Here is a 23,020-nt window from a genome sequence, read left to right as displayed (position 1 = left end):
AGTCTTGCGTGTTCTCTAGTGTCATAATCCATGACTCATGAAAGGCAAGCTGGATCGTTTAGAGCAAGCAGGCCTCCCTACAGTATCATCTGCGTTTTACCAGCTACCGATACTACATCTCTCGCCAATTGTCCATACGTGCACGTATATGTGCATGTATTAGAGAACTAGTTTCTGATATAACGGGTACTACACCTTTGCCCGTCCAAACTGAGATTAGTTTCAAGCAAAGCGGACAATTTGTTTCGTGAAATATGAATATCAAGTTAAACAAAAATAATCAGCAAATAAAGCGAGAATAATTTCATCCAAAACAAGACAAGGAAAGACGGCAGCCGTAGTATGGGTGGTGAAGACGTCTTGGCGCCAAAATGCGCGCGAAAGCCCGCGCACGAGGCTGAAGTAGCTCACTTCTCAATTCACCTGTTTGAGCGCAGATGCCCTCCCAACCCCTCCTCCAAAAGCACACACCCGCCGAGAAGCTTCGCGTTCTTTCCGCACATCGTGCAGGACGCGCTGACTGGCTTCAGGTGGCCGAGTACAACGGCATTTCGCGAGCAGTGGCCTACCGCATTGTCGCCTCAGGACGCGTGGAGGATCTGCCACGCGGCGGTGCTCGGGGTAGCGTCGTCAAGATCGCAGAAGAGGCCAGGAACAAGCTCAAAGAGTACCTCAACGATAATTGCACATTTACGTTAGAAGCTATGCGTACGATGCTCTTTATGGACACAGGCATTGAAGTCTCCACCTCAACGATCAGCCGCCACTTGCTGGGCATGTTGTACACGGTAAAACAGACACGCATCGAGCCCATGACGTGCAACAATGACATCAACAAGACCAAACGCTCCAAGTTCGCGACAGCTCTCAAGGACCATCAAAAAGACGGTGACTGTATTATCTACTTAGATGAGACTAACTACAATGTGTATTGTAAGCGTGGTCGGGGATGCGCGCGTAAAGGAGAACGAGCTATACTGGTGATGCCACCGTCAAAAGGGGCCAACTTGCAAGTCCAGTGCGCGGTCAACTAAGCTATGGGTGTTGTACTCCATCGGCTGGAGAGGGGGAGTATTCGTATTGCCCAAAATACTGCCTTTATCGACGAGGTCTACCGTACAGTAAAGGCGTCTCCTGTCTTTCAAAGCAACTTTGCCGGTAAGAAGGTTGTTATCGTCCTGGATAACGCTCCTGCACATCGCCAAACAGAAGAGCGGGTGGAAGAGCACGTCGACCTGAAGCTACTACGCCTCGGCCCCTACTCTCCGATGTGCAACCCCATCGAGGGCTGTTTCTCCGTCCTAAAAGCACGGATCAAGGCGTATCTTGCTTTGTATCGCGAGGAGATTTGTGATCGAAGCAACATGGCGGATGATGACGGCAACCTTTTGACAATTAAGGAGCGTACCATGCGCTTCTTGGAGAAGGCGGCTGAAGCGAGTATCAAGTGCATCACCCCCACGTTGGTGGCGAATATGGAGTTGCACTGTCGAGATGCGGTGAATGCGGCGGAGAAGATGAACGACATGGTCTACGGTATCTAGGTCAGTACAGTAGATCGTCTCTTTTTGAATGAGAACAATCTCGGATTCATTGGTGCTTTTAATCACGAAAGAAGAAAATTGCAATTAATAAAAACATGTTGTCCACTTTGTTTGAGATTATTCTCAGTTTGGACGGGCAACGGTGTAGTATACCTGAATAAATGACGAGTAGATTACCGACCGATATTCCAAAACTTTATTCTAGTGGAAAAGAGAAGGGTTGCGTTATTCCACTGGAATAAAGTAAAGGAATATCGATCGGTAATCTATCCGTCATTTATTCGGATTTTAATCCAGATACTCGTTATTCCAAGCCTTGCTATAGAAACTAAAGCTCTTTATCAGTGACTAATTTAATGGTCCACCAAATTAAAATAGTCCTGGCTTTTCAAACTTCAAAAACTACATGTAAGAATCAGAAAACCGGTAAATTTCTGTCAAATACCGATGACGTCGCCTGCGTCATAAATCCAATTCTTACTGTAGTACAAAAGTCGAGTCAACTGCCCATCTCCCTCAAACATAAAATACCGATCCATTTTTACTAGCTTAAATTCATCTCAGCACTGCTCTGATACGACAAATTGGTCAGCTAACGTAGGTGATCAAAAATTCTCCACTATTGCCACAATGAGCAAGCGCTTTGACGTTATCGTGTACGGCGCCACAGGCTTCACGGGGTCGCTGGTGGCCCGCTACCTGGCGGCGGAGTCTGAGTCCGCACTAAGCAGCCCGTCGGCCTTGAAGTGGGCTGTGGCCGCTCGTAGCGAGGCCAAACTGACGCAGATGAAAGAGCAACTCAAGGATAGGCTGCCCGAGGTCGCGCCTGAGCTGATCGATGCGATCCCCGTGGTCGTGGCCGACAGCGGCAGCGAAGAGTCACTGGCGATGATGGTGCAGCAGACTAATGTGGTGGTGTCCCTGGTGGGGCCCTACAAGCTCTACGGTGAATTGCTGGTCAAGGTTTGTGCTGAGAACGGCGTGCACTACTGCGACCTAACGGGGGAGATCGTGTGGATCGAGGAGATGACGGCCAAGTACGCGGCCATTGCAGCCAAGACGGGAGCGGTACTGGTCAATTGCTGCGGATTTGAGAGCATCCCGTCAGACGTCACCACGTTCCTCGTGGCCGATCGCATCCAGAAGAAATTCAACTCGGCCACGAGCACAGTCGACCTTTACTTCACGGAGTTTAAGGGGGAGGCGAGTGGTGGTACTTTGGCTTCAGTCTTTGCCGTTATGGAGACGTCGACGAGCAAGCAACTGCTGGCGTCGCGCAACCCGTTCTTCCTGACGGACGAGAAGACGATCGCTGAGAAGCAGCAGGCCGGACTGGTGGCGCCCAATACGAGCGGTATAGCAATCAAATACGACACGGCCATGGGTTTCTGGCACTCGCTGTTTATCGGTGGTTCAGTGAATCAAGCTGTGGTGCACCGCAGCAACTACCGGTTGAAGAACAAATACGGCGACAAATTCGTGTACCACGAGCGCATGGCCATCGGCGGTTTGTTCATGCAGCTGCTGGCTACGTTTGGAACGATCGTAGTGAGCATTATGCTCTACTTTGGCTGGACACGTGCACTGCTTAAGCGGCTAGCGCGTGCTCCTGGTCAAGGTCCGTCGGAGGAGTCCATGCTTCAAGGCTACTTTGTCGCTGAAGCTGCAGGATACACGGACGACGGCAAGCTAGCGGTGAAGGCCAAGACAGTGGGTTCAGGCGACCCTGGCTACCGTCTCACGTCGCGTCTGATCTCCGAGTGCGCGTTCTGCTTGGCCAAGGATGAATTCGGCGACGCCAAGAGTCTCAAGGGCGGCTTCTACACACCGGCCAGCGCGTTTGGCCACAAGTTGGCTGATCGTCTGCAGACCAAGAAGTTCATCACGTTCGAGCTCAAAGACATGGCGTAAGGAAGCAGCTATCATAGCAAGTAAGTAGTAAGTAGCTAAGTGACCGATCGTGGAAAAAAGGATCCAAGTTGAAGAGACGTATGCCAATCAAACGGTGGATCTTTGCGTTGTGCGCATTCACCTTCGAGCAGTCTGTACCTCAATTCTAATGGGTAACGCAACCGGACGAGACCTAAGCCAGGCCGAGCGAGGCCGGCGTCCCAACGATAAGGAAATGCTCGTGCTGCTCAAGATGCAGCGAGCGTTGTTCCGCCGGCTCGTGGCGTCTCCAGAGGTGCGTCAAACGATCGGCCAGCGATGGCCCAGCCTACTAACTATTGCTACGATCGTATCATTCAGCACCTCCAATTACTACAGCGATATTGGACCGCGAGCTTCCGTCGTAAGCATCAGATGCCGGGCTTCGTGCTGGTGAGCGACCTGTGGAAGGAGGCCGGATTCTCGGACCCCAATCCAGCCGCTGACCTGAATCCCATGGGAGAGCTTGGACTACAGTGTCTCGTGTTCTTCGTCGAGACGTATCCAGCCGAGACGGCCATGATGCGTCGAGGTCGCGGCGGATATCCGTTTGCGAAGGCAGCGGTAGCCATCGTGCGGTCTTTGAGTTTGACGATGCATCTGATGGACACAACAGGGAATCCGGGCCCGTTTCCTGTGACAGAGGCACTGTTCTGGCAGCTCTTCGAGCGAGACGACGGCTTCTTCCAGCTCTTCTCGCTTGCCTTTGTGGCGTTCGAAGAGCTATTCTGTGAGGAAGTAGCAGCCAATCTGTGGATGCGAGATGTGGACGCGTGCTCCATGACGGTTGTGGACAAACTGGTGGCCGCGGTGGAGCGCAAGTTGACGAACGAGCTAAAGAAGGCCCCGCTGAAGCTGTCGGATCTTCGACATGTCTGCACCAATGCCCGGTACATCGTCGACAAGGCAGACGAGAATGCTAGAGCTGCTCTTGGAAGATCGTCTTCAGGTAGCGAGTCGAGCTCTGTCTCACGTTGGTCTCAGCACCACACCCCTGGACGGAAGAGTATGCGAGAGGTAGGCAAGGCATGGGGCAAGGAGAAGAAAGAGGATGCACCGCGAAACAAAGGTTATCGCCTGAAGCCTCGAATGCCAGAGATCGAGCGACCCCGCAGTGGAAGCTTGCAGACGAGTGGAGCGACCAGCGACGCCGAGGTCCCGTCACCGCCGCTGACAGACCGTAAAAATGTAGAGGTGGAGGACGACGGCGCGCAAAACCAAGCGGCGTCCGAGCCCACCGAAGACCTTTTTGCGGGGCTTGTCACCAAGGCAACGGGGTCCGACGACTCCAAGAGCAGCGAGAGCGCAGCGGCCAGAAGCTGCTAGACGTGAGCCAGGGTGTTTACGGCACGGAGTCATCGCAAAAGATGACGACAATCGAGAATCGAGGAAAGTCAGCTGTTGCACTTGTAATCACGCCTCCAAAAGTGAAAGCATCACCCCGTAATCAAACTAAAAAAATCCATCCAACGTTTTGCAATCGCCAAACCTCGCTCACACAGCTTACCATTTCTTAATTTGCTACATGTACCGGTATTCCATGAGTGTGGACCTGTTTGCCGACTTCATGCACGGCTCGCCGATGGTCAAAGCGCCCACGAGCGACAGCTCGCTTTGGGTTCGACTAGCGCGAATGGCTCACGACAATTCCGGTACATGTATCGGCATGATGATGCTACCATCCGCGTTCCCGGTTCCGCAAATCGTGAAATTTCGTGACGAACACCAGCGATCCATGACGCACTTGGCCATCGTGGCAGATGACCTGGAATTGTTGGAGTTTGTGCTTGAAAGCGGGGCATCTTTGAATGACCCCGACGATAGCGGAGCCTCGCCGTTGACTACGGCTTTGCTCGAACGACACTTTGAAGCTGCGGATATGCTGGTCGCGTACGGGTGCGACATCGACTTCGTGAACGCAGCACTGCAGACGTCGATGCATGTGCTTGCCACGTTCGGTGATTTGAAGGCCGCGCAGTGGCTGCTCGAGAGAGGAGCGGACGTGGAGGCTCGGGACGCCGGTGATAACTTACCGCTGCATCTAGCAGCTGCCTACTGTTCGCTACCTGTTGTCGAGCTCTTGCTGGGTGCAGGAGGAGATGTGAACGCTCAAAACGCGTCGGGGGCTACGCCTCTGCATTTCGCAGCGCCGAATGGCAACTATGCAGTGGTGGAGGCACTGATCAAATATGGAGGAGATGTGGAAGCGAAGGATGAACATGGCAACACGCCGCTGACCAACGCGGCGTTTGTGAGTCAAAGCACAGCGCCGCATTTCGCTTCGGGTGACCAGACGACGCAGTATGCAGTGACGAAATTGTTGTTGCAGCACGGTGCTGACGTGAATGCTGTGAATGATGATGGAGATACGGCTTTGTTCGGTGCAGTTCACAACGAGTACGACGCGGTGGTAAAGTTGCTACTTGCACACGGAGCTGATGCTCGAGTGCGTAACCGTAAAAAAGAGACATTACTTCATGTGCTGGCTCGTGGATACGCGTCTAGCGTAGCTATTTGGCGCGAGCTACTACAACATGAGGTCGACGTTTTTGCCCAAGATCGACAAAGCCTCACATGTGCCACGGTGTGGGAGTCGCGACACCAAGATTTCTGTGCACGAGACACCGTCCCTAGCGATGACAACCCACAGCAACGTGATGCTGCATGGATCGAACATTTGCTATCAAGCGAGTCTACCGTTGGACCAGCTCATTAGAACTCACATCGAGTTTGTTGCTAGCACAAAGTGTACAATAGAACTGTTTGACAAGCAATCTCCAATAATTTAAACTACTTCGTGTTCAATGAGAGAGGAATCAAGAAAATGTTGAGCCATTCTGGATAGTAGACCCCCCCCAGTGAGTGCTACTCCGTCTTCATGTAGACCCCCGAGGCAATATGAGTGTTGACAACTGCGACGAGCACCATAAATATTGCGAGAAAAGCGTCATCCTTATGAAACCTGTCGAAGTCCACACCGAATCGGATCTCCAACGGGATCGCGATGATGTCCACAACAACCTCAATGCCTATTTGCACCATGACAGTGGAGAGTTATATCTCGTGAGTAGAACTGCTGGAAGCATTCCCGCCGAACGAAAATCTCGGATTCGAGCCGAAGCAAATGATAATTACATAGGCACAACACATTGCAATGTACTCGCCATGCATGCCAGCGTATACCTCTGCAGCGTGCAAGGCCGTTAACTTTTGAACACGAGCGACCCCCTCAAGCTCCGGCGACAACAAAGACGCAGTTGTTGACAGCAACGATTGGCCTCGGAGTATTTTCACGACCCCATCTTGAGGATGTACACCAACTCGAGGAAGCGGATACTTGGCCAAAGCTTTGTGCGCCTGATGTATCATCAATAGTGCAGTCAGGAGTCTCAACCCCGTTTTGGCCACTGCAAGTAGAACAGATCCCGCCAATGTCATGGCCTTACTGTCTAGACACAGCAACACCGTGCGTAGCTGTGTGTCAACCAGAATCGTTGGAGCTGCCACGATGATGGCCATTGTACGTAATGAAGGGGTCCTTTTTCGCCTCCCCAGATACAACTTGGCAGCTGCTTGAATCAGCAGCTTGATCGTCTGACTGCACAGGGCAAAGAGCACCAGTTCCCACTGCTCTTGCATTTCGATGGAGCTGGCAATGTGCACGAACGCTCCAGCAGACAGACCAGAGAGCACAAGTACGAGGTTTTGAGCGAACACCTTGCGGAACTGCTTCAATGAAGGAGATCGATGAGGTTTTATAGTCGAAAGCGGACTCGGTTGTTTGCTTCGACGACTGTACCGCAGTGCTCTGGCCTGGCCGCTGACAGTCTCCATCCGAAACATATGGCGCGTGTGTGTGTCGGTGACGGTCAAGATGAAGTTGTAGCACATCATTGGCCAGTACACGTCGGCTGAGCTAGTCTAGCTCAGCTAGATGGTAAGAAGCGATGATATAACCAATTCCGACACTCATTCCGACAACCAGAACAATATGCACAAACATCGCTCGCACCAATTTCACGAAAATCCGAGTTGCCGAGAGCGTGGAGGGCGTGGGAGTAGAGGTGAATGTTTCAGGGAGCAGCTTAGCTACGCATTCGGCAATCGTGAAGAACCAACAGAACATCCAGAACCACAGCATCTTGGCCGTCAGAAACACGGCGTGGGGTTGATAAATTGGCGCAATACTCGAAAAAATGTTGCCGTGCTCCATACAAAATGCCAGGAGCCACGCGATAGCTGCACTCAGCATTGAGTTGCTTAATACCGTGCCCAAAGTTCGAACAGTTTGCCATGCGATAGTCAGAGGGTCAGAGCTTAATCGGAAGCTGCTGCTGCGTTCATGTTGCTGCGACGATGACGTTCGGTCGAAAGGCTGCACACGGTTATGCCGAAAATTGACCACCAACTGGGCCCACGTTGCGCCTGAATCGGTCGGCATCCAGGTGTGTCAGATTTACTATCGACTGAAGAGCGGTAGATGTTGAGCTATTCTCGAAATACCACGCCTTCAGTTTTGCTTCGCCGGTATGGGGGGGGGTATCTTGTTGACACAATTTTTGCGATCACTTCAATACCGACGGGAGAGATGCAGTCATGGTATAAACAAGAAGCTAAAAAAACGTGATGGAAAGAATTCGGTGTAAGAATAAGATGCAGAAGCAAACATCGCCCGTTCCTGAGCGAGCAGCTTTGAGCATTGCGAGCAGGACACTCTATCCAAGATATCTGGCCTTACATGTACTCATCAATATGCACTTTCGTTTGAAACTACATGTACGCTGCTGTTCGTGAAGTCAACACGGCTTCAACATGGCTACATCGGAAGATACCTGAACAAAAAATGCACTACTGTAGAGTTATTATTTATGTCAGTTCATCACAGATCAGATATAGAGAGGTCAGCTCATGTTCTCATCAACTACCACGGGGATTCTCTCGTTTGAACAGCTTTGCTGACACTCACGTCTTCACACTCGAACTGGAGCAGACGCAGGTGCGTGCTACTGCTACTCCCCGACCACGAGCATTAGCAGCGTCAGTAGCGACTTGTCCCCCACTTCCGCTAGCCGACAGAGACGAGCAAGAATGGCCAACCGCAACGCACAAGAACTGGCGGAGAACGTTTTATCGCTCTACGACGTGAGCTCCAACCGCGACGCCACTATAGCCAAGTATTATCTGCCGGACGCCGTTTTCACGGACCCTATCGTGTCTGTGCGGGGCGTGGACAACATCCAGGCGCAGTTCCGCGTCCTGTCCAAGTTCATCAAGTCCAGCAAGGCCACGCTCGTGCGCGGCTCCATGGCCGGCGCCACTGTTCTCACTATCGACAGCTCCATGGTCTACCGTCTCAAGCCCTTCCCGAGCTTTATGAAGATCGTGCTGCGTGTCTTCTCCGTGCTGGAGCTCAAAAATGGCCGCATCGCGTCGCACACGGACCACTACGACTTCTACTCGGTGCTGGCCAACGTCCCGTTCGTTGCCTTCTTCTACGCACAGTTCCGCCCCATGTTCGGCGCCGCTAGCTCGGCCGTGATCAAGCGCCTCGTGCCGCCGCAGACCAAGCCGGCCATTTCGGCCAACAAGACTGCAGCATCTGCCGCCAACGGAAACGGCGTGGCGACGGCAGTGGCCACGTAAAGGCGGACGGTCATCAGAGGACAGTCGGACGACGGACTCTCCGGTCCCTTTTTGGCTGAAAAGTTTGGCTGCGATGGAGCGACGGACGTCGTAGTCGAGTGATATATTGTTTAACAGCGTGGCCTAAGAAGAAGAAGAAGAGAGTGAAGCAGACACAGCTGCGCTATAAATCTCAAGTGATTTTCATTTTGAAAGCCAAGAGTGTTTGATACGTGATCTGACATCCACTTTGTGGATGATGCGGTGCAACTAGCACGTCCTTCAATCGTACGTGCATCTTGTTATTAGGCGTTTTACTACTTCGTTTACTTCTGTGGCAGTCCGAGGCCGGCGAACGGGTCTCTACCGTTGGAGCGTGCGCCTGGGTTGCCGCCTGCTGCGACGCCGTTGGCAGAGAAGTGCGTGCTAATATTCATGCCGGCGTGGCCGCCCATCATCGACTGCTGATGTTGCTGGAAGTGCTGTTGCTGATGGAAACCTCCATGCTGTTGCTGCATGCCCATCCCCAAGTGCATCTGCTGGCCTTGGCCCTGCATTCCCATCCCAGCAGGACCACGACCCTGACCGTAGCCACTGCTGTTATTATTGCGCTGAGGCATTCCGTATGCTAGCGGAGGTGCCGACAAGCCGTCGAACGCGCTAAAGTCCTTGGGCGCGGGCGCTGCATTGAACTGGTTCATGATATTTGCCGACGGATTCTGGCTCTGGCTCGTAGGTGCAGGTGCAAAGGGGTCAAACGGAGCTGACGGCGCGTTCGGAGTCAGCACGTTTCCTCCCGAAGAAGCGAAAGGGTCGAACGAGTTCGAGTGCGACGTTGGTGCAGGCGGGGTAGACGCAAACGCTCCGAATCCGTCATTACTTACTGACACAGGCGCTGGAGCTGCACTAAAGTCTGCAAAGCCATCGTTAGCAGGCTTCGTCGGTGCTGGAGCGGAGGCAAAGGCACCAAATCCATCCGAGCTCGCAGGAGCCGGCGCCGCCGCAAAGTCGCCCCATCCGTCATTACCAGAGCTGCTGCTGCTCGTTCCAAAGGCGTCAAAACCTCCGCTTGTTGCTTTGTTCTGAGCCGGGGTGTCAAAGTCTAGCAGATTGCAGACGGGAGCTGCTGCCATTACCCTAGACGAGGAGCTGTTTGTGGCCGCTGGGCTGCTGGCCGCCGCTCCGCTGAAGCCGTCCTCATCATAGAAGGCCTTGTCGTTGTAGACGCGGTTGACGAACTGCTTGTAGTAGTCAAGCGGGTCGTCCTTAGTGGGCTTGCGCATCTGGCTCTCGTCCCAGCATCCGAGCCAGACGCGCGCCGCCACAGCGTTACCACCGCCGTTCTGCTCTCGCAACGCGTCCACCTCGTCCATAGTCCAGTTGCTCATACTGACGCTTTTGACGCGCATGCTATAACTCTGGTGCGCGCTCTTGCAGTTGGAGCACACGAAGGTGCGCACTTTTTCGCAGATATTCTGGTGCCCGAAGCGGTTGTAGTTGCCACAGTTGACGCACGTCTTGTTGGCCTCCAGCTTCTTGAGCGTGTTTAGTGCGGCCTCTGCTTCCACTGCCATATTTGCTTACTCTTGCTGCTCGGGGTGAAGGTGGCGCAATGGCACAATGGGTAGCTACAAAGGACGCGTCCTCCAGGTGCTCCCTCTTATCTGACCCTAAAGATGGTGTTGTGGCGTTGTAATGAAACTACCGCAGAACAGTGACGTGGGCACTCTCCAGTCGTGCAGCAAGAGTGATGGTAAACTTCAACATGACCCTGGTCCATCCGACGGAGCATTTTCTTCTACATGTACTATTAACAGGACGTATCAGTAGCTGGCAAAGATGCCATAATAATAGTGTCTGCACGAAACTCTGTCGGTATCGTCACCATCGCGATGGTCGTTGAATCGCTGTCATGACTCATGGAGCACTGGAGTAAATGGCAGAGCTAGTATCACATACTTTGAAGTACATCGTCACTCTTACGCTGCTACATATATGTACTTTTACCGTCATTTGAGACGATTCATATCCTCAAAACTTGTTGCAGCGCAGTAGATTCTCAATATCTCAGAGGCCTACATGTACCCAATGCTAAATCAATTTTAGTCCGGCGCAGACTAATTTTGGTCCATCATATTTTCCCCGCCTTTCTATTCCAGCTGCAACTTTTTTGACAAGCACCTGAAATGGCGGCGTGTCCGCCGTGCTGCTTCCGTCTAGAGGCTACGCGCGGGCCCCACAACGGGCTCTTGCTTTGCCACTGTCGTGCAGACTCCACCGGTCACTCTCCTCCTCCGCATACTCTCTCCATCGGCCGCAAGAAACGCTGCTGGCTACGCCTGCCGCAGGATTTAGAAGTGTCGAGCGTCCACGCCGAGTTTTGCTTTATAGAGAGCGATATGGGCGTTGCCCTTCGAGATGTCAAGAGCACAAACGGCACCAAACTCAACGGCAAGCCACTGCAGGCCCTGCAGGACTATCCACTCAGCAACGGAGACCTCATCGCAGTCGGTAGAACCAGTTTGCGCTTCGTTCAGGTGGTGCACGGACAACCGTGTGGCGAGGAGGCAGATAAATGTTCTGCTGGTGCTTCTTCTACGCTAACACCGAGTGTTTCGTCTACAGTCGTTCTACCTGTGGCAGCTCCGGAGGTGATCGAGCTGGATGAAGACTCAGCCGATGATAAAGCGGCCTCTAAAGCCCCTGGATCACATGGAACGCCAGTAGATCAACCTGATACCGAACCAGCTCATGACGAGCTGATGCCAAAGTCGTTGAAAGTCATCAATAGTAGCAGACAGAGAAAGGAGGGCGTCGAGTTGCAGAGATCAACGTCTGGAGGCGGGACTAGAGTCGGAGCAGTGGGTGAATACACACCCGAAGAGGCGACGTGTACAGTGTGCAGAGTGGTGATCGGACAGCTGGATCTCCTGGAGCAGCAGTCGCACTTAAACGAGTGTCTCGGTGGTCGTGTTGCAGCTGCCTCTGCAACGTCTGCGACGACAAGTGCAAAAGATGCAGAACCTCCAAAGACGCGAAAGCGGGGAAATGCAGGAGCTGCAGCCACTCGAGCAAAGAAACCGATAAAGCCGAAGACAGGAGAGGACGGCGACGCTTCTGCCACAGCCAAGACAAAGAAACCGAGGAAGCGAAAGCGATCTGCCGTCGGGGAGGATATCGAGCTAGCACTGGCGCTGACAGCCAAGCCGAAGATGAGCAAGGAGGAGCAGACAGATGTGCAACTCACGGTGACGAAGAAGAAACTAGAGCAACTGGACGACCAAATTGCAAAATTGACTAAAAGACGCGTGAATCTTGTGAAAACACTTGACAGATTAGAGAGAACGAAGGAGAAATTGAGGAAATCCCAAGTGTTGCCGCCAGCAAAAGTGCTCCAGCTTCTCGACCTGAAATCTGCGCTGGATTTTATATTTCCAAGCAGCCGCCAGGCCAACGGAGACAGTCGAAGTGTAAGGATAGGACAGCCAGGAAACAGCTCAACAGTGGTGAAACAGTATACCCCCGTGAGGTGGCGTGGCAATGGAATTACCATAGACTGCGACGAAGAGAAGCGGGCTGAGCTAACGGCCGTGGCTGCTATTTCCATGTGGGCACGGGCTTCCCAGCAGCTCTTTGGGCTGCAACGCGATACGCTGCTGTACCGCAATAGTATATTACGGACATTTCTTGGCGACGATGACGAAGCTGACGGTAGTATTGTGGATCTAGACAATGAGTTAGAGGACGAAGACGGTGACGCAGATGTCGAGCAAGAGGACGAGCCAGAAGAGAAATCGGTCAGCTCTTCTGATCTCCCCGAAGTTCCGGACGTTGTGAAGCGCGTGTTCCCAAACTGGGAGCGTGATTTAGCTTTTCTACAAAATCAGACAGCGGAGGAGCTTGAAAGGGCCTTTGAGGCTATGAACAAGGCCCAACTAGAGGTTGATACAGTAGCAAATGACGACGCAGAGTCGGAACAAAGAGAAGAATCCCATGCAGCGGTTAGCGCTGAAGAAGCCACTGCTACAAGCTCCAAAGTTGCCACCACGAGTGTTCACTCGCCTCAAGCAGAGCAGCGACGTGCCTGTGAGTACATGGCGCACGTGATGGTCCAATTGATTGCCAAGAAGAGGTAGCGAGCTGAAGTTGATGGAACAGCGGAGGGATTTCACGATCAGCGAAGACAGGAGCGACAGCAGTCGGTCATCGACCTCGTAGAATCCAGTGGTGAAGAGGTCAGGCAGCAGCAACATGCCTCCGATATTGTTCTTGCGAGTGATAAGGAGGCTGAAGAGGATTCTTTCGAGGAGCTACCGACCGAAATGTCTATAAAGTGACTTATATGCACTTACATTTGGCAGGTCTCGCGCATTACATGTAACACGTAGCAAAGCCAACTGTGGTCCATGTTAACGAATGAAATGGTTCGTGCAACTTTACCACTTCAACAAGAGCTAAGCAACTTTATGAACTTTAGCTTCAAGCCTTCCTAAAAGCAAAGCCAAAAATGGCCCAAACGACATTTCATTGATGCTAGCTTTAAGTTGCGCACGATTCACTGTGATTCGCGGTTAGCCGTCCAAGTTCTTGAGTTCCTTCAGCATCGATTCATACGTCGCAATCTAATTGGCGCATGCCGCGGATTTCTCCAACAGCATCACCACATTGGCGTAACTCAAGGCCGTGTCCGTCACGGTGTCCAGAGCTGGCTTCCGTTCAGGGAACCAAAGAAAATCTGGGTGCTCGTCGTTCGACTTGTTCAACCACTCACCGCCTATGATCTGATCGACGTCGTCCATTTCCAAAAGATACTCGTAATCCGCTCCGGTGCCGGTCTGCTCGTCAACCTCAGAGCGACGACCAGCAAACGTCGCATTGCTCCACGACAGACTCGATTTGACATGCACAATACTCTTGGCGGCCTCGTTCCACGGATAAGTCTGGAGACGATAGAAAGTCTGAGCGGCTTCTTACGGAGTCATAACCTTCTGTTCATGCACTGTGAAGCCATCGACGGGCTGGTTCCACACCTCGTAGCTAGCGTATCTGTCGACGATGAAGGTGGCTTTGTGCTTGCCAAGAATGTTGGTAGCAGCGATGTGGAAAAATCCGGGGTTCAGGTCACGGTACGCAGGATCCTCATTCCTACCATGGTTGTCGACCGAGAAGTTCCCGCCACTGTAACGGACACCTGTAAATACGGTGGGAATGCTTGCGGTGTCGTAAATTCTCATCAGCAGCGCTTTAATGTCCAAGGGCTCGAACGTCACGCCACTGAACGTCACGGGACATTTGGGCTCCTTCTCCAGAAGTGAAGCTGGCGCCCACGCGTGGCTCAAGCCGTACGCTGCATCGATGTAGCCTGAACTCGCCTCCGCACGAATACCGCAATGCTCCCATGGAGTATCGCAGTCGCTGTCCGATGTGCACACGATGCTGTAGTTCATGGAGTCAACGCCACTGCTGATGGAGACGCTGTCCATTAGAGTCTTCCCATCGAGACCGAAGGCCGTAGCGTACTTCTCGGTTGCACTCGGCTGGCCCTCGCTCCACTGATAGTTAATATTATCATTGTAAGTGTGCCATAACAGGCTGTTCCACGGCGACGGGCTGTACGTAGCTGAGGAGGGCAGATTGCTTAGCTTCATCTCCGTCTTGGAGCCAAAGAAATCTTCTAGCTTCTTGATATCGCCACCCAATGCGGTCTCTAGCTTGCGGCTCTTTACCTTCGTCGAGCGCCCATTTTTAATGACAACGCAGTTGTCGTTATCTTCAATCTCGGTACCACGGCCAGGAAAGTTCTTATCACCGAGATCGTAAGAGGAGCAAATAGTTACAGGGTCATCTTGTAGCGAAGATCCCATGACCGGTTTGAGCTGCAAAATCACCAGGGCGATCGCAGCAGAAGCGAGACGTGCACGGGTCATAGTTGGAGTCCAGTCCTGGGCGCTAGTAGCTCTTCTCGTTGTCGAGGAAATCGGAAAATGAACGCGTCTGATGTATATTGTAAATACAGCTGACTCAACTGTTGTATGTAGCGTCACTTTCACAGCTCACAGTGAGCAAAACACACAGCAATACAATGTACTGTACCGGTATTACAATAATACAGTACTGCCAAGACTATTATAACCAGGCAGACATGTAAATATAAGCCTACATTTAATGTGCTAGTACATGTATTAATAAATGTTGGATAAATATACACTGGAAGAAGCAACAGCTATGCGGAGAGCCGCGTGCGAGTATAGCGAATAACGGTCCAAGGCGACAGCATGGTATAGTTGAGATGGGCACACACCTCCGAGCTTCTCTCTTTGTTCTTGGAAACCTCGATATTAATAGGACCTGTCGTTTTTGAGCTTTTAAAAAAATGGTATAATTGTGGTTATACTTGTCGTTAAAGAATTAACAAACCCGCAATAACTTCTGATATACACCTCCGAATGGAAGTGGCGAACTCTAAGCTTGCCTAGTTGAATACAAATACAGCACGTGATCAAAGATTCCAAACACTTCTTGTAAAGAAAGACATGGTGCTCTACAAGCACTAATAGATATATATCGATTCAAGCCGTCGACGGCAAACTTGGTTACGAATGAAAATTAGTTTTTATTGGTTATAAGGTTTCGTGCCAGCTAAGAGGTTCTGCTAGCCCGTATACGCTTTTATAATTGAATTACCGATAACCTCTTCAAAAACGCTAGTTATTTCGCGAGACATTCGATAACTTAAAGTAAGGTTATTGTGAGTTCTACTCGAAATTAGATTGGGCAATTGAATGAATCGCCCCGCCAAATTGCCCCGCCAATCGCTCATCCCATCTAAAAGCATACGAAATGCAAGTGCAGAGGCAGCACTTCCGCGTGCGGAGCCACTTCAACCCGCGTGCGGAACCACTTCAACCTTAAAGACGACCTGCGGGGAAACATGCCGCCTAGCAACGGATCGGCTCGACGCAATCGAGCCTCACGTCGTGAAGTACATGCGACTCCCAACCGCAAAAAGCGACGCACATCGACGGAATTAGCACAAGGCAGCACATCACCTGATAGTCTCAGTTCTCGACGAACGTCACGTGAATCACCCCGCTCCGACGACAGCTCGCTGCCTTCTCCGGTCAGAGAAGAAGAGAACTACAACAGACCAGCAGCTCCAGCTAGCGAAGACAACCGCGGACTGCTGCCAGCTTCGATCAGGGATGAAGATGACTCCAACTTGCCGGCAGCTTCGGCGATAGAAGAAGTCCACAACGCACCAGCAGCTTTAGCCCAAGCAGAAGTCAATCGCAACTCGCCGCCAACATCACCGAGTGGGCTTTCATCGCCAGTCCAGGCGAGCCCTCTTCCGGCTTCGCGAACCAGTATCGGGCACGCAGCGTCATCGCCAGCTTCAAATCTAACAGAAGATGTGGAGGATATCCAGTCTGCTAAGCGATTTCGGCTACTTGTACGGCCTATTATCAAGAAGACGGTCAGCCAGCGAGATAAGTCTGGCAAAAGACTTGGCGACTTCGTCGCAAATGGTGACACCTTTGATGAGATCATTGAGAAGCTGTGGAGTGAGATTAGCGAGCACGTGAAAGGACTAGCGGTCAATGATGATGGGCATTGGTCCGTCGAGTCCCCCGCGCAAGCCGACTGGGAACTTCTGATGCAATTTAAGCGGGGAAAGCACCTAGTTGACAACACTAAGAACGAGCTCGATTAGAATGACTGGCTAAGAAAATCACGGAAGAAGATCACCATCTTACAGATTTTTGAGTACGGACCAGCACTATCGACAGCCAAAGATCGAGATGCCTTCTTAGCTGCGTGCATCCTGCCTGAACAGACTGATCGCGCCGGTGCTACTGCTGAAGGCTCGCTTCGTGACGTTGCTGCTCAATTGGAAGAGCACTGGCGCTTTATGCTTTCTACAACGACAATTGGATGGCGCTTGTGGGCAAACTACATCACTCGAAACCTGAACCGTTCCACGTGGCAGGAACAAATTGCAGACCCTCCACCGGCCACCTCATCCATCTCCTCCATGCTCCAAGAACACAAGTTCAGGATCGAGCTCAAGGTCTTACGAAGTCTGGCGAAATGGCGCTAGATTGTGTGCAAGGAAGTTTAGCTGACATTGAAGAGCTCCATCAAGATGTCAACGGGATTCTACTGCGATTGGAGGCTCAGAAGAAATCTTTGATTTCGAAAAGGAATATTATCCAATCTTTCCTGGCTGACGTCGACCTCCTGGCTGTGTCCGATGTGATCGATCCATTCTCACGGATGGAAAACCTGGACGACACCTAGCACCAAGAGTAGGCAGGCGTTTTAATCACCCCCACATTCCTCATCAACTAAATCAAATCCCAGTTCAACTTCTGTGTTGTTTGGCTCCGCACACTCCCCCCAAAACTGAGGCGTTTGTCTCTTCTCCGTCGACATTGGACTACTGGGATAAAAGCGGCCTTGCACGTTCCACCCGCAATGCGCAAACACTCTAGCCATGTTGAAATGTTTAAATCGCTGAAATGTCTGCACTGCAAACGGCAATAAATCGCGGTCGCTGTTTTCATTGTAGTGCCGCTGGAAAAACTTCTTCACGTAGCCAATCGATAGGGTTGAAGAACAGGCAGTATGCTGGCAGAAATATTGGCACGATACCAATGCTCCTCAAAACGTGCACGATCTCCGGGTGTCTGTGTATGGAAGCACCATCAAGAATCCACACGGAGTGAGATCCTGAATATTGACGAGTTAAATTGTGTTTCGTATACGCAAAGTCCTGGCAGCACTTGGAAACTCAACGCAATCAAACGTGCCTTGAGTGTCAAAGCAATCAATTAGACCATTAACTCCGATGAAAGCCAACACAGAATCCCGTGTGTTTCGTTGAAAGTCGCCTTGAATTACCAAATTTTGTCCCTTCAGCGAGTAGCCACGCTTCCTGATCATCCCTCGATTATCAAATGACACTTCATCGAGGAAGACAAGGTTGTGATGGCTCCAGTCAACATGATGCTGTTCCTCAATGAATCGGAGCACATCTTGGTCTTTAATATGCATCGCACGTCGCTCCAATACTTTCCACGTCAGTCCACAGCTGTGGATAATACGCCATACGGAGGACTTCGAGATGGTGATACGGTGTGCGCACTGGAAGGCTTCTTGTGCCTCGTATAGGTAGGCTAGTGGGTGTGTCGAGTAGAACTCACACAGCCATTTGCGGTGCTCATCTGTGAACATTTTGGCTCCGTTCGTCTGCGCTCTCTCAAACGTTCCGGTGGCCTCATACGTTCGGATCCAGTTGCCGATTGGCGTCTCACTTTCGTGAATACGAAAGCGAGCTGCTTCCGAGACAACCCATGTTCGTAGAAGGCGTACAAACAATGGAGCACTGTGTTGGGGTGTGCGTGCCCCTGCGTCACTGCTCTCTCCATGAAGCCTACGCTACAGAGACCGTAGTTAGTAAAGACAGCCACTTACAGACACAACAAGATCAATCACCTCTTCTTGTAGCGCAAGCTGTAGTCTAAGTTATCGTACAGCGCTCTCGCGCCATGCCCTCGCACCGCGCGCCGGTCGTCTCCTTCGACTTCAGCAATTTGAATTATGGACAATATAATGGGTTTGATTAAGATTTTAGCCAATCAAGGACATTGGGTCGATTTAGAGGCCAATTGCAAAACCGCCCAGCGCATCCAAATTTAGCCGGGAGTGACAATATCATAATTGGCCAGAAGCCTCAAATTTAAAGTACCACTCCACATTATTCATGTATACCCTGGCGCAATTTTAGGGCAATTTTAGGAAGAACTATTATAATGGAATAATTAAATCGTAAATTATTTGGTAGAACCTGTTAGTTCAAATAGCACTCGTATACATGTAGCTGTGTTCTGTGCTTCAGATTGGGCTAGGACTTTCTGCGTGCCTTATTTTGTGTTTGATAATCTGTGCTGTGGTTGTCCAAGTAAATTCTGCCTTCTTTGGCAGCTATTGACTGCGCCATTTTCAATTCCCCGCCAGAAGCACACTACAATGTCGAGCCGCCGTGTGTGATATCTGCTGATGTGGGGGGAACGGCATCATGGGCGGACCTCGCCAACCTAAGTGTTATCGCTCATGTGCCGCGCGGACCCTGTCGCTGCCGAGTGGACTGCACAGGTGCGAGCGGCTCTCCCCAGCCTCCCAGGCTGGAATCCAAGAAACCAGTTTTGCAGGGCAAAACTGCTTTTCTTTTCACTAGCACAATTATTCTATCGCTAGAACACCTCTGGCTGATGATCTGGAAAACTGCATCCTGGAGCACGAACGAGCAAAACATACGCAGGAGCGCCGTAACTCAAATTGCTTAACATTATTCGGCACAGACCATGTGAACAAGGGCCTAAGGCCCTTGTTATGTTGCGGGGTACGTAGCCTTAAGTGTACCCTGGTTACATGAAGTGTGACACTTCACACTTCAGGAGTATGACACGTCATACTTCGGGATATTTGGTACAAAGTACGGAGGTCGTTCAAAGCCAACCATTGGTCAACGAGATTGTATTTCTATCTTAGCACGGCCGCTAAGGTTGGAGAGTGCAAAAGCAACACGCAGTTGCTCGGTCGAGATCAGAGCCGCGTCCATCGCGAGCTCTACTTCTCGGACCCAGAAGTGAAGGTTCTCCCCTTCCTTCCTATCATACGGCTTAATCTTCAGCCGTATTGGCTTCGGGTAAGGCGGATTTGCTTCCGCCGCCGGAGCCTGCAGGTTCTCCCGCACATGCGCTATGAGGCCCTGCTCGTACGCGTCGAACGCATTGACGCGCTCGAGCTGCTCAGCCGGTGTTGACACCACCAGGCTCTGCAGGGCCTCCATCCCGAAGATGCCTGCCATCTTCCGAACCGACTCGAGCTGAGAGTCGTTCATATGGGAGAAGTCGTTCCTATCCATGGCAACGAACTTCGGAGAGGTTCAGGTAGTCTACCAGCGGTGGCGTGGATTGACTACTAGTGCTACCAAGTGTGACGGGGTCACACAGCACCTTGCGCTAGAGGAAGTTATCTTCCGAGAGTATTAAAACTCTCAGTGAACGGCAGTTCACAGGTCCCCTCTTTATTTAAAAGAGAGCGAAGTGACCTCAATAAGTTAGATTGTAAACTGATTATATTTATAGGTAGATTAAGTTCGGGTTTAATACAAACTATAAGTCACCTATATCATCCCGATCACTGAGAGCTAGTGACGCCTTCGAAGGCATAGAATTACTGCGGTTAGACAGGTTTTTCTCACCTTCTACATCACCTCCTCCATCAGAGACCGAACAATCTTCAGTAAGGATTCCATCCGCGTAGCCCGCGTGCACGCGACGATCGAGCCTCAGCCTCTGCTGGTCTCGTCGGATTCGCACTCGACATACCACTTGAAGGTACGGTAGCCAACGTTGGCCCACCCAGAGTGGTTGGAGTCTCAGCTACGGTACTTGTGCGGAGATCTACTAGCTCATGGCGACACTGCCGTTTATCACGATGTTTCTCATTATCTAGCGTTCCGAGAGTCGTAGAAGAACTCGGCGATGTTAAATTATCCAGTCGAATATAGGGAATCTTGATCGGAAGTTGATAATTGCTGTGGGAGTCTCGGTTGCGCAGAAGCTTCTCGACATAACCGCACTCCACTGTCCAATCTTCAGCAAATTCAACCGTTCTGCACTCCTCAACATTACCCGTCTTCAAGTCTAACACGCGGTAGCTGATTGTATTCGTTGCATATCCAAGAAACAGGCATGGTTTCCCCGGATTCTCCAATTTATCCTTTCTCAATACTTTCTGTGTGAACGAATACGCCAGACAGCCCCACGTTCTCAAAGAAGAGATATCTGGTCGCTCACCAAAGCGTCGAGTATATGGAGTCTCACCCGCTAATGCACTAGTTGGACTAATGTTCAACAACTCCACCGCAAACGTAAATGCTTCTCCCCACAGTAATTTCGGCATGTTCACCGTAGTTAATAAGCTGCGGACTCGAGACAGCACTAGCCCATTCATATGCTCTACTAATCCATTCTCTCCAGGACTGTAGGCGTTTGTGGTCACAAGCATAATCCCTCGAGCTCTCAGAAACATTTTCAAAGTGTTGTTCACAAGTTCCCGCCCTTGATCAGAACCGAACACCTCAATTTTGTGATTTTGTGCTAGAAGCCAGGCAATATGCTTCATTACCACGTCACATGCTTCTTGCTTCCTCTTCAAGAGGAATCCCCACACGTAACGTGTAGCTTCATCTTCCACAAGCTGGAAATGCTCGTATCCGTTGTAGGTAGCCACACCCACATAGCACATGTCGAACATAAGCTTCTGGTAAGATACAATTGATCTAGCAGTATCCAGGTTCTTGTAGGACATTTGCTTCATTCGCGACTGTACGCACGTCCAGCATCGATCGCTAGGTGCACACACACTGCCAGACAAATCTAAACCACCTTCAGTTTCGTTTCTCACCATTTCCTGCAAGGCTCCATAATTCAGATGTCCGAGGCGGGTGTGCCATCGCGCGAGAGCTTGCTCGTTTTCACGTGTAATGGACTTTACTTGCTGCGAAGAAATGGCCGTGGAGCGAAGTCGATATCGTCCACTTGTCTTCACTAACTTCAATAATATGTTGTCTTTTCGGAGCCACGCGCATTTCGTTCTCTTCAATTTTATGAAGTCCCATCCGTCTTGCTTCAGCTTATCTAAGCTTAGCAAATTATTAGTTCCGCTGGGGGTGTAGAGCACCTTAGACAGTTGCAGCGATGCACTTGCGTGCGGTTCACTCTCGTTCTTCACACGGACTTCCACGTCCCCAACCTGCCCAGAATTGCTTGATGCCTTGCCTTCCCAGTCAAATACTAATGGACCATCATCTTGGCGAAAACTCGACAGTATATCTTTGCTAGTGCACACATGACAATCGCTTGCAGAATCCAAGATCCACTCCACAACCACATTGATGGCTTGCTGTGCAGCAACAGGCTTTGGTTTACACTCCTGTCGTGAAAGCATGGCAATTTGTCTCTGGTTACTGCTGCTACCTCCAGATTTTTTCTTATTTTCCCAGCGTTTGCGCTCTGGAAGTTGCGATTTTGACTCGTCGTTATCGGGTTTTGAGCGGGGGCAATTTCTCTGGATGTGACCGGTCTCGTGGCAATTCCAGCATTCACGAGTGTCCTCCTTTTCCTTCTTGTTACCAGTTTGAACTCCAGCAGAACCACCAGAATTCTGATTCTGATTACTCTTGGCTTTGTATCTACCGCGACCACGCTTTTTAGCTCTTTCTTGGCCCTGCTGCTGGTTCTGAAGTTTGCCTTGCTTCTTGCCAGCTTGCGCGGACGAGATATTTGGTCCTAGTGAAGGCTCATCACACCGTGCGTCAAGCTCTGACTCAGTCCGGAGAGCGTTCACCACTTGAGCTGAAGTTGGGGCCGAATGCTGATAACCAGGGTCGTAATGTTTTGAGAATTGACGAACAACTTCACGATGTGTCTGCAACATATTACTTAGGATAATTTCTGCAAACTCCTCGTCAGAAATCACCTTCTTGTAATGCAGTAACTCATTACGCTGGAGCTGCATCTCACGCAGCCACTCGTTCATATTCCTCTCATGAGCATACTTATTTGCATACAACAGTTGTCGCGCGAAGATATAGTTCGCATATTCTCTTTTTGTTTGCTTGTTGACAAAACGAACCCACATCGCGTGAGCGTTTGTCTCATGACAGATTAGCTCAGCGTCCGCAGTTGGTACTCCATGTAGAATAGCACCGCGAGCTATATTATCCATTAGAGCAAACTGTGCATCATTTGTAGAATTCCACTTGGATCTTCAATCACACTCCAAACATTCATGCGCCTTAGGAAAGTCTCCAGCTCAACTGCATATAAGTCGAAGCTTCCATGCATTACCGGCGG

At 51.0% G+C, this 23,020-nt stretch overlaps 7 protein-coding genes across 7 annotated transcripts; 4 read left to right on the top strand and 3 right to left on the bottom strand.

The window, feature by feature from the left end:
- Window positions 1–2,143: 2,143 nt before the first annotated feature.
- PITG_13391 (trans-acting enoyl reductase, putative) lies at window positions 2,144–3,547 on the top strand (the record flags this gene model as incomplete). The annotated part of the gene is made up of 1 exon (XM_002899981.1): window positions 2,144–3,547. The coding sequence occupies one exon, from the start codon at window positions 2,175–2,177 to the stop codon at window positions 3,453–3,455; it is 1,281 nt and encodes a 426-aa protein (XP_002900027.1).
- Window positions 3,548–3,603: 56 nt separating this feature from the next.
- On the top strand, window positions 3,604–4,948 carry PITG_13390 (uncharacterized protein; the record flags this gene model as incomplete). Its single annotated transcript, XM_002899980.1, has 2 exons — window positions 3,604–3,714; window positions 3,762–4,948. 2 exons carry the CDS (start codon window positions 3,604–3,606, stop codon window positions 4,797–4,799), a joined length of 1,149 nt encoding a protein of 382 aa, XP_002900026.1.
- A 197-nt stretch (window positions 4,949–5,145) lies between these two features.
- Window positions 5,146–6,107, top strand: PITG_13389 (uncharacterized protein; the record flags this gene model as incomplete). Its single annotated transcript, XM_002899979.1, has 3 exons — window positions 5,146–5,544; window positions 5,686–5,923; window positions 6,013–6,107. 3 exons carry the CDS (start codon window positions 5,146–5,148, stop codon window positions 6,105–6,107), a joined length of 732 nt encoding a protein of 243 aa, XP_002900025.1.
- Window positions 6,108–6,527: 420 nt separating this feature from the next.
- PITG_13388 (uncharacterized protein) lies at window positions 6,528–7,614 on the bottom strand (the record flags this gene model as incomplete). Its single annotated transcript, XM_002899978.1, has 4 exons — window positions 6,528–6,576; window positions 6,634–6,809; window positions 6,894–7,384; window positions 7,431–7,614. 4 exons carry the CDS (start codon window positions 7,612–7,614, stop codon window positions 6,528–6,530), a joined length of 900 nt encoding a protein of 299 aa, XP_002900024.1.
- Window positions 7,615–8,412: 798 nt separating this feature from the next.
- On the top strand, window positions 8,413–9,310 carry PITG_13387 (uncharacterized protein; the record flags this gene model as incomplete). The annotated part of the gene is made up of 1 exon (XM_002899977.1): window positions 8,413–9,310. The coding sequence occupies one exon, from the start codon at window positions 8,562–8,564 to the stop codon at window positions 9,114–9,116; it is 555 nt and encodes a 184-aa protein (XP_002900023.1).
- Window positions 9,311–9,355: 45 nt separating this feature from the next.
- Window positions 9,356–10,669, bottom strand: PITG_13386 (uncharacterized protein; the record flags this gene model as incomplete). The annotated part of the gene is made up of 1 exon (XM_002899976.1): window positions 9,356–10,669. One exon carries the CDS (start codon window positions 10,667–10,669, stop codon window positions 9,422–9,424), a length of 1,248 nt encoding a protein of 415 aa, XP_002900022.1.
- Window positions 10,670–14,065: 3,396 nt separating this feature from the next.
- Window positions 14,066–15,022, bottom strand: PITG_22997 (uncharacterized protein; the record flags this gene model as incomplete). Its single annotated transcript, XM_002899975.1, has 1 exon — window positions 14,066–15,022. One exon carries the CDS (start codon window positions 15,020–15,022, stop codon window positions 14,066–14,068), a length of 957 nt encoding a protein of 318 aa, XP_002900021.1.
- Window positions 15,023–23,020: the final 7,998 nt, after the last annotated feature.

This window comes from Phytophthora infestans, genomic scaffold (genome assembly GCF_000142945.1).
Source record: "Phytophthora infestans T30-4 supercont1.28 genomic scaffold, whole genome shotgun sequence".
In the NCBI taxonomy this organism is placed as follows: Eukaryota; Oomycota; class Peronosporomycetes; order Peronosporales; family Peronosporaceae; genus Phytophthora; species Phytophthora infestans.
This window is presented reverse-complemented; position numbering and strand designations above follow the sequence as displayed.